General features: G+C 44.6%; 1 protein-coding gene across 4 annotated transcripts in view; it reads right to left on the bottom strand.

Moving 5' to 3' along the window:
- The window catches only part of KDSR (3-ketodihydrosphingosine reductase), a 41916-nt gene extending 25358 nt beyond the window's left edge, over positions 1–16558 (bottom strand). Inside the window, exons 1-5 of one of the 4 annotated variants that reach the window (XM_082353770.1) lie at positions 12372–16558; positions 7424–7513; positions 5362–5418; positions 975–1040; positions 687–782 (exon numbers count right to left, since the gene is read on the bottom strand). In XM_082353770.1, coding sequence (XP_082209896.1) covers positions 687–782; positions 975–1040; positions 5362–5418; positions 7424–7513; positions 12372–12479 — 417 coding nt within the window. In that variant the 5' untranslated portion in view covers positions 12480–16558. The remainder of the gene's footprint in view (positions 1–686; positions 783–974; positions 1041–5361; positions 5419–7423; positions 7514–12371) is intronic. The other 3 variants (XM_082353771.1, XM_082353769.1, XM_082353772.1) reach the window with 3 other exon arrangements.
- Between the last annotated feature and the right edge of the window lie 243 nt (positions 16559–16801).

Here is a 16801-nt window from a genome sequence, read left to right as displayed (position 1 = left end):
GAGTTTACGGTGCTTTTCCACAGTCCGCCAGAAGCAAGATGTCTAAACTGCCGCTCCTGGAGTCTCCCCGTCCATATAAGGGGGATGCATTTTAACTTCACAGAGCAAATCATTCAAAACCCATGGCTACCAGGAAGGCTCTAGAGACCAGTAAGAAAGAGATGGTTGACGCAATGCCAACAAAAGAAAAACATGTTTTGCACCTAAGAAAGACTTCAAATCTGATGTGCGTTTCTTTGGCTGACCTTTTTAAAAACATAAATATGAATATGACGCATTATCTTTTGTCTCTTGGTTTCAAAACTCTAGAGTCTGCTCTTCACCTTTTTTGGGTTTTCATTGGTAAAAACACTGATACTTGACAAGAAAATCCAGCATCTCTTGGCGTACAAAGAGCTCTCTTGATGATATGACCTCAGTGAATCAACGCAGTAATCTGTGTCAGGCTGGAGGTTTCATTCCCATTTTACAGCTGAGGAAACCAAGGTCCAGAGACTTGTCTAAACTTCTAAGGCTGGATGGTCACTGTGACTAAAATCTTGTCCAGCCTTCCTCTAGTTTTCTAAAGCTTCTGTTAAATCTGAACGCATTTCACCTATTTCATTCATAAAGCCTTTAGCCATGAATGAGTTCTCCCTTTCAGGGCATGGGCTACCCCAATGAGGGAAAAACAAATTTTTACTTACTTCAAAAGTACTAACTTCAAGATCTTCAAATTTTCCTGCAAGTGACATTCCTGCACAGTTTACAAGCATGTCCACTGGGCCCAGTTTCTCCTGTGCCTGGAAAAATTTATCAGAGTGGGCATTAAGAAAGAGAAAAAAAGAACCCCTTAGTAGCCAATCAATGCCAATAAATAAAATCTATAAAACTATTAAATCTACAGGGAAGATATGTCAACTCCAAGCCACACACCAAAACAGCAAACCAATCAAAAGGCGAGCGGATTAATTCCAATTAACCCAACCTCTTACTTGTTTTATGACATTCTCTACTTGGCTATAGTCTTGAGATACATCAACTGATATACAAAGCACCACCTGTTAGAAAGAGAAAAAAATAATCAAAGCTATGCAGGGGTCTGAAACCACCTTTAAAAGAACTTTTTTTTTTTTAATTAAAGGCAATTTTTTTCCAATAGATAAGGAGTCCAGTTTTGGAGGTACAGATTGCAGGGTTTGAAATCTGCTGACAGTAAAATTAGGAGAGGCAAATGGGGTGGGGGAGCACTTTCTTGCAGAAAACTCTTTTGAGCAAACTCAAATGTTTTAAGAAATGCTGGTCGGAGGGTACAGACTTTCAGGTGGAAGATGAATAAGTTCTGGGGATCAAATGCCCAGCATAGTGACTACTGTTATTAATACTGTACTGTAGACATGTAATCTGCTAAGAGAGTAGATCTGAAGTGTTTTCACCACACACACAAAAATGGTAACTATGTGAGGTGTTGGCCGTGTTAATCCACTTGTTTGCAGTCATTATTACACAGTGTAAACGTATATTAAATCGTCATGTTGCAGACCTTAAAGGTATACAATTTTTGTCTATGTATGCCTCAGTAAAGCTAGAAACAGAAATGTAAAAACTTTCCTCTTAAAATGCAACTAGCCTATAGTGACAGAAAGTACATCAGAAGCCACGTGCACCCAGGAGTAGAGGGAGAAACGGGGTGCAGAGGGGCAGGGCAAACTCCAGGGGTGATGGAAATGCTCTGTGTCTGGATTTCAGGGGTGGTTTCACAAGCATATATTGATACATCGGTCGAAAGCCATCCAACTGAACTCTTTAAATTGGTGTGGTTTATTGTACACAAATCCTACCTCAGTAAAGTGGTCAAAAAATAATAGCAAGCTCAATAAATACGTTTAAAAAAATATTCCTTTTGGAGCAATATGAGAGCTATCACCGCCCTCTTGGGATTCAATACCAGTAGGTGGAATAAAGAGATAAGTCAACAGGATCTACTCCCAGAAGCCTCCTTAGTCCAGCCGGGCTGGGAGGCTAGGCTGGCGGCATCATCTTACTAGAACAAGGGCAGATCTGGGCCTGTGGGAGCCGAGGGGAAGCCAGGTCACATTTGGTTCACTCTGAGGTTTGCTTGAGGTCCCTAACTCTGGACTGACCTGCCATTTACAGATTTTTCTGGATGAGGGGTCACCAAGCTGAGTCCAAGCCCACCTAGTACAAACCTGGCCATGTTTAGGGATGCACAGCACAGAGGGATGGTGGAAAGAACACAGCCATTTAGTCTTTGAAAAGGAAGGGAGGGAGGGAGGGAAGGAGGGGAGGGAGGGAGGGAAGGAGGGGAGGGAAGGAGGGGAGAGAAGGGAGGGAGGGAGGGAGGAAGGGGAAAAGGGGGAAAAAGCATGTATCTCGGTGCTTACTTTGTTTGGGGTATGTATGTATGTATGTATTTATTTATCTATTTATTTATTTATTTGGCTGCGCTGGGTCTTAGTTGCGGCATGCGGGATCTTTTTTAGTCGCAGCATGCATGTGGGATCTAGTTCCCTGACCAGGGATTGAACCCGGGCCCCCTGCATTGGGAGTGTGGAGTCTTAGCCACTGGACCACCAGGGAAGTCCCTCGGTGCTTACTTTGATAGAAATTTATGAAATAGAAATTAAGAACACTAATGGGGACAGTGGGCTACTGTTTTAATTTTCCTTTTCAGACAATGTTTTCAAATCAGAGCTTAGGCCTCCGACATAGGAAATGTTCTATGTTCCCAGGGAGGTCACTGAGAGAAGCAGAAGGGTGTTTGCAGTTTCTCATCCTTTCCATGGTTTCCTCCCTGTTGAGACTGGCCACCAAGCTAAGAGGCAGACAGAGCATGTGTGTACGGAAGGGCGCACACACCCACGACAGGCACCCAGGTGCAGTTGCAAGTCCAAGGCCGTGTGATGTGGTGGGAAGAACGGGCGCAGCACTGGGGTTCCAATCCTGTCCCTTCATTCACCAGCTGAGCGGAACCCGAGACGTTTGCAGTGGTCTCACCTGTACGGTAACAGTGTCACAGGCTAGTGACGAGCAAGATCCCTTCCAGCTCTAAGAAGCCACGATGTGAGAAGTGAGGCCAAAGGGTTGGATAAAAAGAGCCCCGTTGCCTTAGGACCGATACATCAGGCAGGAAGTCGTATTTAATGCAAGAAGGAACCCCATCCTAATGGTCTAAATTCCTATGAAAAGGAAACAAGCCCCTTCACAAACGTAACCTGGAATATTCCAGACTAGAGGGCTTGTCCTTGAATTTTATCCCATCATCGTACAGAAGACATTTTTTAAAAAAGAGAGTAGGAGTCATACAATTAATTTTAAACATGCCTTTTCATACAGTATTAGATCATTTACTGTGAATAAAACCTATACCACAGGTCAGTGACATTTCAAAAAAAATGTTTACAAACTATCAGGAAAAAGAATGCCCCCAAGGCACTGCTTTTGCTAAGAGGAGTAACAAGCCAGCTCTGGGCCCAGTGGCAGGATCACGCTCCCACTTGCCCAGCCCAGGCCGGATGATCTTCGCCTTCCTTGATGTGCAAGTCAAGAACTTTCCACATGACCTGAAGCCTTCTGATAGATGAAGGAGTGGGAATAATGAGGAAGAAGCCCAGAGCAGAGATGGTGCTAGCAGCAGGCGTGACTGGCCTTCAGCCAGGACATTTCAGATCTGTGGTCCTGGATGATGTTTCATTCTCTATCAGAAGTTACAGGGATATTTAAAAAAACAAAAAACTGGGGAGATTTGCTGAGCTGGCAGCTTGCCAATGTTTGTGGGCTTCAGAGAAGGGGATACAGGCAGAGGCCACGGTACTAGAGAAAAACTCACATACGTGCACAAAGAGAGGTGGATGAAGATTTTTATGTGCAGCATAGAATGCAAAAGAAAAAAAAAATACAAGTAGCCAACAAGAGGCAACAGATTAAATAAACTCTGGGGTACTCAATATTATGCCACAGCAGTTTTAAAAGATGAGGCCGACTTATTTATATTGACATGCAAAGTTCTCTAATATATTCTTGTGGGAAGAAAAGAGGCAATTAAAACTACAGTGAAACACCATTTAAAACTCATCAGAAAGGCAAAAATTAGAAAGTCTGCCAATACCAAGCGTTGGCAAAGAGTCAACGACCACTACTGGTGAGAGTGTAAACACTTCGGTGATGCATACGCTCAACTCAGCAATTCCATTTCTAGGTATATTCCATTCTTGCACAAGTGCACAAAGAGATAAACTTCAGTAATAGCAAGAAACAAAGCAAACTAACAAGAAAACTGGAAACAACCTAAATATCCACCAACAGTAGAACTGATGAATGGAAGGTAGTCTATACATACAAGAAAACACCAGACAGCAGGAAAAAAAAAAAAAAGAATGAACTACTACTTTATGCAGCAACAGAGAGGAATCTGAACAACAGTATCAGGTGAAGAAATAAAGTTGCATGAGAGTACACAAAGAATGATGTCATAGAAACCTAGAGAGAGAAAGTAGGTTAGTGATTGCCTAGGGCTAGGAGTAGGTTGGGAGTGACTGTTAATGAACATGGACTTTCTTTATGGGACGATGAAAGTACTCTACAATTGATTCTGGTGATAACTGTGCAACTCTGTGGATAAGCTAAAAACCACTGAACTGTACACCTTAAATCAGTGCATTTTATGGTATGTGAATTATATCTCAATAAAGCTATCAAAATAAGAATGAAGCCATAAAGTTCAAAAAGAGGCAGAAGTAAACAATACTCTTCTTAGTGTCACACGCACTTATGGTCAAATTATTTTTAAAAAGCAATGGAAGAAGTAACACAAAAATCAAGTTGGGGGCTGCTTCTAGGAATGAGACAGGAAGATGAGGCTGATGAGGGGACACAGGAGCCTTCGGGGGCCCTGGTAAATGCCGTTTGTTAAGCTGGCGATCAGTGTGTGGCTATCAATTTATTATTACGTTTTATACTAAAATACACATTGTATATATACACATACCATTTCATTCATCAAAAAATTCCACAACCAAAAAAAAAATTTTAATACCTCCTTTCCCTTAATTTAAATATTGAAATGAAATCATTTTCTAGGAAAGCATTCTGTTATTTGATCATTTGTGTGTGTGTGTGTGTGTTAGAGTCTACACATTGTTTTTGGTAGTGTTAGAGTCTATACATTGTTTTTGGTAATAACATGAAATCCTAGACAATTCAAGTAATTTCGTCTTTTTAAAGACAGCCTAATACGTATTTTAATTAGGAAAAGCTTACGTGCTTTCAGTGAACTATTCACAGTTGAAGCACCTCTTCTTTTCCTCTGCACACCTGTGTTGATTAGTATAGAAAATGCGTCATGAGGACAGTGATTTTTACCTGTTTATCATTAATAGAGTGTTTTTCGATTTCTTTCTTTGCCTGCAACAGTTTGTCCTGAAAGTAACAGAGAACAATTAATTCTACTGATTGTCTATTTGTCCACTTGTTTGTTTAAAAGGAGAGAAAAAGCAATTATTTGTACAAGGATTTATTAAATGCCAAAAAACACGCAGGACAGCACCCATATTGCAGAGCTATGGTGGACACACAGCTGTAACGTATGCTAAGCTATGACTAAGTGAAAGCAAGTCTTTAAATTCATTGCAGAGAAAGATAATAATAAAAATTAATGAACCTCAAAATCCCTATTGTCAGAATTAATTGCTAAGGGTCACCCTATCAATTCTAATAAATGTTTTAATTTGACGTCACTTAGATATGAAACAAGAACAACCATACTGATATGCAGTGCTTCCCAGACTTAAGGGTACATGTGATTCCATGCCAAGAATGCTTTCCTACGAGATCGTCCAACGTTTTCCTCCTCTACTAAAAAGCAAATATAGTGAAAATCAGTTTTTAGAGGGACTAGGTAAACCTATGCCTGGATACTTTCAAAGATACTCTGAGGACAAGCAAAGCTAACCCACGTAATTGTGTAATTCTTCCAAGGTGTCAATGCTGCTTGTTTTAGTCATTTTCAAGAAGACAGAGATCGGTTTACAGTGCCTTAATTTGCTATAAAAGCTGAAATTTAAATACATCATGACAGCAGAGAAGAACAAAAGGAGGGCGGAATCCTTCTGAAAGACAAGTGGGTTTTCTAAACAAGAATGCGCCTATGATAAAATTATATTATTCTATTAATAAAGATGTACACCGCCTGACTTTGCCAAAATCAGAAGAGAAAATTACATTAGAAAATAAAGACTTTCTCAGTGCCAGAAGGCTCATTCACCTCCAGCAATGCCAGGAACACAGAATGAGCTTCTGAGCACCTGAAATGCTGGCCTCCCCGCCTCGTTTTTCATCTGCCTTTTGTCAAATATCAGCATTGTTTAAATCTCACAAAATGCCATTTTATCACAGTCGTGTTTTCAGTCACGGAAGGTGGTTTCAATGCCAAAGCAGGTGCGTTGTTGGAGGGGTCAGGGGATAAATAAAAGGTAGCTAATTCTGCCTTTCTTCATTTTGAAAGGAAATGATGGACGCCCAAGCCTAATTCTGTGCCATTATTTACACATCTCCCCCGGGCCCTCCGTGACCTGCCATCCCCACCGGGCCCTGCTCAGCTGGGCACCCCCACCTGGCAGCCACCCTCCTTGTTCCCAGGTGAAGCCAAAACCCCCAATCAACGATGCCGCCCTGGAGCGCCCACTCTCTGCATCATCCCTCCCTTCCTTTCTTCATCCAACAAAGATGTCTGGAGCACCCACTATGACCCAAGCAATCAGGCCAAGCACAGAACGACAGCATTGGGCAGGACAGCCGTGGTCCTTCCCCCGCCCATAGAGCAAGGGGACGCCATGACTGCTCGTGGGAATACAGTGTCACTGCTCTGGGCTCTGGCAAGAATAACAGACACTTAAAAAAAAAAAAAAAAAGAAAGAAAAACAGACCCTGTGACTCGGCACAGAAAGACACATGTTTTGCTAAATTCCTGGGGAAGAGTGAGATTCCCCTGCAGGGTCTGGGTTTCACTAGAGATGGAGATCATGTCATAAGCAAATTATAGAGAAACATCTACATGCCATCCTTCAGGACTCAGGAACCAGCCCCACGATGGCCGCTGTCAGCACCTCCGGGGAGGTGGCGGCCCCCCGGCTTCCTGTGGCCAGGTGTGCGCTTAACTAGGTTTTGGCCGCTCCTAGATCTGCAGTGTCCATGATGTTGCCTAAGAGGTGCTGGCACTGAAAAAATATTTGTGGATCTAACCTGACTTCAGCCAAGAAGTCTCTGTCCCAAACACAAGAGATAACCAGTGGTTCAGGAATCACACCTCCAACCACAGACGTGAGCGATTTCCCCACAGGTGTGAACACTCTGACGGTCGCATAGCCTCTGTGAATAATGTAACGTTGAATTAGTAGGTGAATAGTAATGAACCTAGAAGACTTACCTCATTTCGTGCAACCAGAGTTATAAAAGCTCCTTGTTTATAGCACTCGATAGCAATGCACTTTCCGATGCCACTGGAGCCTCCTGTAACCTAAAAGCAGAAATTAAGAAATCTTAGCACTTGAAATTTCCCTTCTGTGGGAAGTTTATTTAAAATAACTATGATGGGCTCTAAAACCCAACCTACAGGAACTAAATCTTCAGCTATTATAGCATCTTCATCCCAGACCTAATGAATGGAGTTTAAGTGCAAACATGAAAAGATTACACTGTCAGCGGGGCCTGCATTGTTTCCAGTACTGAGTTATCAATTGCACACCTAAGGTATTTTTCTGAGTTCACTGTGGTGGCGGTGGGGGGACGAGAGGGAAAAGTGCCCTGTACATCTAGCTAATAAACAATACATTAGTCTGATCATTCGAAAAGACACATGCACCCCTATGTTCACAGCAGCACTATTTACAATAGCCAAGACATGGAAACAACCTAAACATCCATGAATGGATAAAGAAGATGTGGTATGTATATACAATGGAATACTACTCAGCCATAGAAAAGAAAGAAAGAATGCCATTTACAGCAACATGGATGGACGCAGAGATTATCATACTAAGTGAAGTAAGCCAGACAGAGAAAAACAAATATCATATGATATTGCTATATGTGGAATCTAAAATATGACACAGATGCATCTATCTATGAAACAGAAACAGACTCACAAACACAGAGAACAGACCTGTGGTTGCCAAGGGGGAGGGGGGTGGGGGAGGAATGGATTGGGAGTTTGGGATTAGCAGGTGCAAACTATTATATACAGAATGAATAAACAAGAAGGCCCTACTGTATGGCACAGGGAACTATATTCAATATTCTGTGATAAACCGTAATGGAAAAAAACATGAAAAATTTTGCTGTACAGGAAAAATTAACATCGTAAGTCAACTATACTTCAATAAAATAAATTAAAAAGTAAAAATTAAAAAAAATGCACTAGTCTGCCTTTGAGTCCAAACCCAACTGAACCATTTCTTTACTACACATCTCCTATGCATGACCAGCTCTACAGGAGATGAAAAGAATAATCACTTGCACATACTTAACGATATTTTAAATAACTGCTTATTATAAAGTAATACAGGATCACATGGAAATACTGAAAAGTAGAGCTTTTCTTCTTGCACTAGTCTAACCCTCACCATCTATAGCTCAGCCATACTGGCTGTCTTTTGGTTCTATGCTCTCTCCAACCACAGGACCTTTGCACATTCTATTTTCCCTCCCAGGAATGCTCTCCTCCCCTCTTTTCATCTAACTGGCATCGATTCACCCATTAAATCTCAGCTCTACCTCACTACCTCAGGAAAGCCTTCATGGACTGCCCTCTACCCCACCGCAACCCACTTTTCAGCACTGCATCCTTTTTTTCTTTGCTTTACATCACTCCATAATCAAACAGCCATGCCTTTACTTGTGTGATTATTTGATTCACAACCATCTCTTCCATTACCACCCCATAAACTCCATAAAAATACCAACTCTATTTTGGCTCCCCACTGTACTCCTAGCGCTTAGTACAGTACCTGGCATATAGGAAGGATTCAATATATATTTTATTTAATAATACGAATATAACATTATCTTTCTAGTCATTTTCCCTATACACATCATATAACATGGGGCAGGGGAGTGGGGGGCCTGGAGTTGTCAGGTGAGGGGGGAAAGCAAGTGTCAGAGAGGCAACTGTCCTTACACGCTTTTGCATCCTCCTCTAGAAAACATTATATTGTAATGTCTGAGGTTAAAAAACTAAAAAGCTTTACAATATTCCATTAAACAGTCGTATCAAAACATATTTAACTATTTCCTTATAGTTAGACATTTAGATTATTTTGAATATTTTACTGTTAGATATAAATCATGCTGTAAAGAACATCTCCGACCAATCGATCTCATGATTTTAAAAGCATCATGACACCCTCCTACACAATGTACCTATGTCCATGGGACGCCCCTACTTTCTCTTGAGCCTCAACTTCTCACTAATGAAGGGATTTCTTTGGGAAAATTAACCAATTATCTACCGGTTACTGTAAAAATATACCTGCTGCCCCAGCTAGCAGTTGCCTCTGAGGACCTCTTTGCTATTGAAATATTTCATGGGTAGTTTTGGCTTATTAATTTTCACCAGATATTCCAATTCCATAGTAATTAGCAAGATCCCTAAAAATGTCCTTGGCTGTTTCATGATGTTGTTCCTGCTGCCTAGAGGTCCCTCCACTCAACATCTCCCACACAGCTGCATTTCCAAATCCTACCTAACTTGCAGAGGCCAGTTCCAACGTCTCCTCCTCCAAGAATTTTTTCCGGACTCTGTCCCTCTGTCCTGTCCTTTGCCTGTCACTTTCTACCTCATGCAGTTACTTCTGTATCTGCCTTAGCTCCCTCGCCAGACTCTAAGTTCCCCAACAACAAGCACCAAGTCCAAGTTATCGCCCTCATTCCTAGCACAGCACTCTGCATAAGCAGTTGCTAAATAAATACTTGCCTACATTAATTTGCAAAATGGTGTACGATGCCATTTCCCTGAAAAAAAATACAATGCCAAAAAAAACTTGTAAGTAAAATTTCCCTATTTGTTATTCAATGAATTGATAGAAGCTGAAGTGATGAGGTTATTGAGAAAATTTATATGCTCTGAAGTGCCACGTAGATGCCAGCTATTCTGATTATTGCTGGCTTTTTTCTAGACTGTAATAGGTAAGCGAGCTATGTAAAATTACTGCACAGCAAAGAACAGAGGTAACCTTATAAGATCTGTCCATAAAAACAAGAATAAGACTTCAACTTTTGGGTCAGGGTTCATGGGAAACTGACCTTCTAGGCCAAGCCAGCTAATTCATAGAAGGTATCTAAGAATATATATAAGTCCATCTAGAGTATGTTACTCTTGAATGGTATAAGAAAACATAAGAGATTTTCCTAATGGCTGGGGCAACAGAAGGGGTGCTTTGCTGCAAGGACAGCTACTCCCACCCACCTCTCCAAAAGGGAGGACTTGATTTTCTAGTTCTCACCAAGTCAATTAAACAGCTTTTTTTTAAAAAAACAGCTGATTTAAATAAGTATATACTGTGTAAGACTTGCTGAATAGGTTTACCACTGTAGAGAGATAACATTAGTTTATCAGAATTGTTCTAAAAACATAACAAGTTATGACCTAAGCCTGCTCATGCTTCCCCATCAGCAAGACGTTCTAAACACTGGCCCCTTTTCTAACACGACTGGTCTAGTCGTAACAAATCTCAAGAAAAAAAAAATTACACTTTCACTCGTTTTATGACATTAAAAAAGAAGACAGATGGTGACATCATGTGAATTATTCATGCCATCCTCACATTATTTATAGTGGCATATTAAAACGGGATGGTGAAAATAAGAAATTCTTCGGGATCTACCCCAGCAGATGTGTTTATTATCTTATCTACGGCCTGCAGAAGCATGATGGGGCTGGTAGGACCAGAGTCAACATCAACTGAAAGTCCCTTATAAACACTGAATGAAATTTTTCATTACTGCTTTGACTTTCCATTTTTACAAGTTATGCTCTGCAAACACCACTTCGGAAAAATCCAACTTTTAAAGCCACGCTTTTGAGGCAGAAGTCTTCTTGCAGATGTGACACTTTCAGACTTCAACATGATTGTAAAATTTTGCTCCTCTCTCCCTCTCTAATGAATTTACACTCACTTCCTCCTCTATCTTCCACATCAGAAATAGCAGGAGTTAGAAAAACACTAATAGTTTTCTGAGAGAAATTAAAGAAAATATATGTCCCCATTCACAAACTCTGTCCCGATTTAAAGCACACTAAAAGCAATGACCATTCCATCCCATCCCAGTTCAGTGAAGAGGCTCGGATTTTAGCGGAGACACCCATATGTCACCTCTGGCACCAGGAGGATTTGCACTGCCAGCTTAGTAACTAATTTTGCTTATTCATAACCTCCCGCCTCAATGTCCCCGGGGGTTGTGAGAAAATCAAGTAAGAAAACGGACCAGAAAGCCACAGCAAAATGTGACGTGCTGGGCGCAGGTAAGAAGGCATTCCCTCTGTTTAAGAAAGGTGCCCCACCTGCAGAAAAGGGATCCTTGAAGACATGAGCTTCTGGTAAGAAACAAACCAAATCCATCCACATCCCCTTCATTCCTAAAGCACTAACTAGCCAGGTCGTTCGGCTCATCCCTCTGACTCCAAAACGATGGCAGAGGATTGCACTGGGACAGCAGTCAGTCGACCCAGGCTGAGCTCACAAGAGACAGGCAGTGTAGACTGGACAGAAGCGACCCAACACCGCTAGCCAGGACTGCCAGCCCACCGGGTTTAGAGCAATCCCACCCCACCCCCCCAGGTGAGTCACTTCCTGGATTCCTTTGGCAACTGTCACTCGCACAGGCCACCTTCCAGTTCCCAGCTTCCTCGGCGGGTCCTGGAGGCTGGGACCCGGTTCCCCGCTGCCCGCCTCCTTGCGACCCCGCCGGGACCGCGCGCCTCGCCGGGCGTCGCCACCGACCGCGGTGTCCTTGGCAAAGTTTCTCAGCCTCTCTGTTCTTCAGTTGACTCATCGGGAAACCCGAGGACAAAAATATCCAGATCCCAGGGATGCCCCGGGGATTAACGAGCGCCTCCCGAGCCCCTGCAGTGCGGGGACCCAGCTCGCTGGCGCTGCCCGCGCCACCCCGCTCTTCGGCCCCGGGAGGAGCCAGACGCAGCGGAGGGCGGGTCCCCGAGGCCCTCCGAACAGACAGTGCCGGGGCGGACGGCGGCAAGTGACCCTCCATTTGGGGAAGGGGACGTCGGCGGCCCGGCCTGAGTCGCGGACCGGCGCGCCGGGGTTCGGGGCGGCCGAGCGGGCCGGGAGGCGGCGGCGCAGCAACAGGAGGCCACTCACCACCACATGCGCCCCGGGCAGGGCGAGGGGCTTGGGGCTGATGAGCGGAGACACCATGTAGAGCAGCAGCACGAACGCCACGAGGAAGGCGGCCGCCAGCAGCAGCATCGCTCGGCCGAGGCCGGGGCCTGGGGCGGGCGGCGCAGGCACAGGCGCGCAGGCCTCCGCTGCGCCGGCGATCACGCGCGGCCGCGCGCAGTGGGAGCCCGGTGTTTGGGTTCGCGGCGCGGGGCGGGGCGGCGGCCAGAGGGGAAGAGGCGGAGCCTCCGAAGGGCGCGACCGCGGGGGGCGGTGCTTCCAGTGGCTAGAGGGCCGCGGCCGCCGCCCAATGGAGCGGAGGGTCCCTTGGGGTCCCCGAGCTCCCAGCGTCGGGACGGGGTTCCGCACCCTCCGCCGGCGAGATGGGCTGCCTCGAGCGCGCAGCGGACGGGGCCCGGGCGGCGCCCCCCCGGCGCGCCTCTGGCTGACGCTCGCGGCTGGTGGCGAGGGTGCTTTTTAGGACCGCGGAGAGCGGGCGCCGGGCCTTCCCGAACCGCGCTCCCGGGGGCCGGGCCGCTCCGCGCTGTGGCTCCGGGTGCCCTCCGCCCGAGGCCGGAGGAGGCGGGTCGGAGCTTTCTAAGCCCCGGTTCCGGGATGTCGGCACCTCGTTAGTGTATGGAAGGCCGGGGATCGAGCTCTGAAATCCCGGGCTCCATTTCATATTTTCTTGGCGTACTTAGAAAATGGTCACAGCCCACTTTCGCTTTGCAGAGGACCGGGAAAGCTTTAACATGGAGTTTTTTAAATCGCCCAGATCATTCAGTTTCGTTGAGCTCAGAGTTCATCTTCTTTACCAAGGCAGGGTTTAAAAAAGAAAAAAAGCTTTTTGAGATCTAATTTGCACACCAGACAATTCGCCCATTTAAAGTGCATAGGTTATGGGTTTTGGTATAGTCAGGGTTGTGCAACTGTCACCACTGTCAATTTTGGAACATTTAGTTACACCCCCCAAACGCGCACACAAATCCTTACCCATTCACAGTCACCCCCAGTTCCTCCCCATCCTGGCCCGGCCCTAGGTAATCACTAATCTTTCCGTCTCTATAGATTTGCCTATCCTGGATATTTCATATAAGTGGAATTATAGAATGTGTAGCCTTTTGTGTCTGGTTTCTTTCACTTAGCATAATGTTTTCAAGGTTCATCATGTGGTACAATGTATCAGTACTTCATGCTTTTTGTGACCAACTTATATTCCATTCTGTGGACACACCACATTTCATTTATCCATTCATCAATTGGTGGACCTTTAGGTTGTTTCCGCTTTTTAGCTACTATGAATAATGCTGCTGTGAGCATAAACATTCATGTATAAGTTTTTCATTTCTCTTGGGTATATACCTAGGAGTGGAATCGCTGGATCTTCTAGTAACTGCTTTACCAGAACTGCCAGACTAACAAAGCAGCTGCACAATTTTACGGTCCCCACCAACCGTATATAAGGGTTCCAGTTTCTCCACATCCCTACCAACACTTGCTATCATTTGATAGCCTCCCTACTGGGTGTAAAGTGACATTTCATTATGGTTTTGGTTTGCATAAGGCACATATTTTTGTTTGCTTGCTTTTCCTTTTTGAAGTTATTTTTAGAAATCCTAAGGAGCTCGGGAACAAAGGAATTGATCTGAGTTTTCCTTCTTTCTTAACTTATTGCCCAGAATTAGCCAGATTGCAAGATTTGAGGGCACAGTCCCCAAGACTTCTGACATCAATTGCAAGTTTGGAGGAGGGGCTCCCAAGCCACCCTCAGGTTTGGTAATTTGCTAGGACTCAGAGAGCTCACTGAGAGCTGTTTTACTCATGGTTATGGTTTACGAGTGTCAGCCAAGGGAGGAAATGCACAGGGCAAAGTCTGGAGAGCTCCAGCTGTGAGCCTCCCAGCACTGGGGCGTGGCAGGATCCATGGAGTGGTGCTAACCAGGGCAGCTCACCAGGGCAGCTTCTCTGGCATTCAGAGTTGATACTGGGGCTTCATTATTAGGCATGATTGATTGATTGCCCATGTGGCTAAAGGCAGAGTCCAGGTCAGCTGATAATGCATGACAGGAGACTTCCACCTAAATCACATGACCGGTCTTTCTGGCATGACCACCCTAAAATCCAGTTTGGCCAGCCCTCATCTAAACAAGGACACTTCTAGCAGGTCTGAGATGGAATACCTCCAAGAAGCCAACGGCAAAGGCCAGACCTTCTCCTGGGGCAAGGCCATCCATCCAAAGCTCTTCTACCACAAAACAAATATATGCCTAACATTTGAAGGAGGCAGTGTGGAGTAGGAGGTTCTTAATTCAATTTCCCAACAGATTTGACCATCAATATCAGTATTGCAATCTTGCTGCTAAGACAATGCCAGTGTTAGCATCTTATTGAGGTGTGAGTAGTAGACAGAACCTGAAAAATAAGAGTCAAAAGATAGCAGCACATTTGCTAGAGTTCCACTCAGTCATCAACAACTGGTCAAGCTTAGCCTATCATTCAACCAAAATGTCTCCCAAAGCAATGCCACTCAGGTTTGCAGGTTTCCATTCGACTCTATGCGTTTCCCAAAACAGGAGTGATCTTCACCCATCCAGACATCTTCTAATTGAGCTCTCTTCAGAGACTGTATCATCTCTTGCTCTGAGCCTCCTTCAAGGAATTTATGTAGCGTTGGATTTTCCTTGTCACATAATCTGTTTATTTATTCCTTTCCCCTTGGCTACCATTTCTCCTTCTATTTGTGATTTACTTTTACTCAAACTTCTCCCCATTGGAAAGGATGTTATGTGCAGCCTAGCACTCTGCTGTTCTGGATTGCTGGCACGAATACTAGTCTAGAAAAATCCTCCTCTCAGTCCACTCCTACTCATGATATAGGGCAGGGTGACACAGGCACACAGCTAGTGGGCTTTGCCAACCGCCTGGCAATACAACTGCATTCATGATCAATCCCAACTGTGTCAGGTAGAGTGAAGGCATAATTCACTCATCAGCCTCTTAGGAATTCTGGTGTAAAGGTTTAAAAGTATAGTTACAATTTCTTGCTTGGGGATCATCCCTGATTCCAGCATCCACAGTTGGAGCCCTGGTCCTTGGGACCACTGCATCAGGCACAAAAATAAGAAAGTTGAGGCAATGTGGAGAAAAAAGAGAGAAGTGTAGTCGTACCACCATCTTGTTTCCATGGAAAGAACTGCAGAGGCATAGCAGCATTCTCCCCCGCCCCTTCTCCTCTGGAACCCCCAGAAAAGTGGAGAAATCTACCTACTGGGGACCCTTTCTTGGTTCTCCTCGTGGTAAGTGTCAGCACACACTCATGAAGGCATGTAAATCTGCCCCTCCGCCCCCATTTGAGACTACAAACGTTTCAATTGCCTGTTCCAGTTCTCTATTAGACCTTACTCTGAGGATGGTACGCAGCGTGGTACATCCATCTGATGTGATAGCTCCTTGCCCATCGTTGAACATTATGGGCTTATTTTTACTTTTTTTTCCATTTAAAAAATTTTTTAATTTATTTTATTTTATTGGACACTATGGGTTTAATATAAAGTGTGTTCTTTGATCTGAAGAAATGTAACTTGGAAGTCCAAATTCATGCAATATCTTCTGGTCCAGTCCTTTTATAGCATTTTGAGCATTTGCATCTACCTCTGGGCATGCAAAGCCCAGTCCAGAGTATGTCTATTCCTGTCAAGACCCATTTGTAGCCTTCCAGGGCTACCAGCATCAGTCCAAACACCAGCTCTGTGTTGAGCCTTCCCCCCTGGGGAATCTGCCCCATAGCCATCTGCAGCCCCTGCCATTCTTGTTGGCAGATCAAAAAAAAAAAGTTCTTATTGGCATTTTGTGCCCCAGAGGGTACAAGAGGACAATGTCAGATTCATCCCATCTCTGAGCTGCTGCCCCCCAATACCCACTCATTTCAGGTACCCAGGTGGCCACCTCAAGTGGGCACACCAGGATATCCACTTGCTGGTTCCAATCACCTTCTGATCCTAGAAGGAGGTTCTTCTAATGAACAGTGACATGGTCTACTTTAACATACCCCTTAAACTCCCACAGTGATTTCCCCAGGGCCATGCCCCCTACAGGCATCTCTTTAATGGGCCAGTTTTCTGTTGCCCTTCTACCCAGCCACATGGATAGGACGTTAGCCGCTGTCTATGAGTTGGTTTCAAAACCCAAATCTAGGGACTCACAGCAGGTAACTCAGCCCACCAAGCTGATATTTTCATCTTTTTCAATCAGAGTTGTAGCCTTTCCAACGCGATGCTGTCTACCCACCTTGAAACTGCCATCCATAAACCAAACAGCTCCTTTTTGGTCAATAGAGAGCTACTCAGACGGCACTGCCCAGGTAACTACAGGTTCAGCCATTCCTCAAGTGGTTCCAAAGTCGGTCCTAGGGC

The sequence above is a fragment of the Balaenoptera borealis genome, assembly GCF_965194805.1.
Source record: "Balaenoptera borealis genome assembly, chromosome: 14".
Taxonomy (NCBI): Eukaryota; Metazoa; Chordata; class Mammalia; order Artiodactyla; family Balaenopteridae; genus Balaenoptera; species Balaenoptera borealis.
Note: the sequence above shows the minus strand (reverse complement) of the source record. Positions and strands in the feature narration are given on the sequence as shown.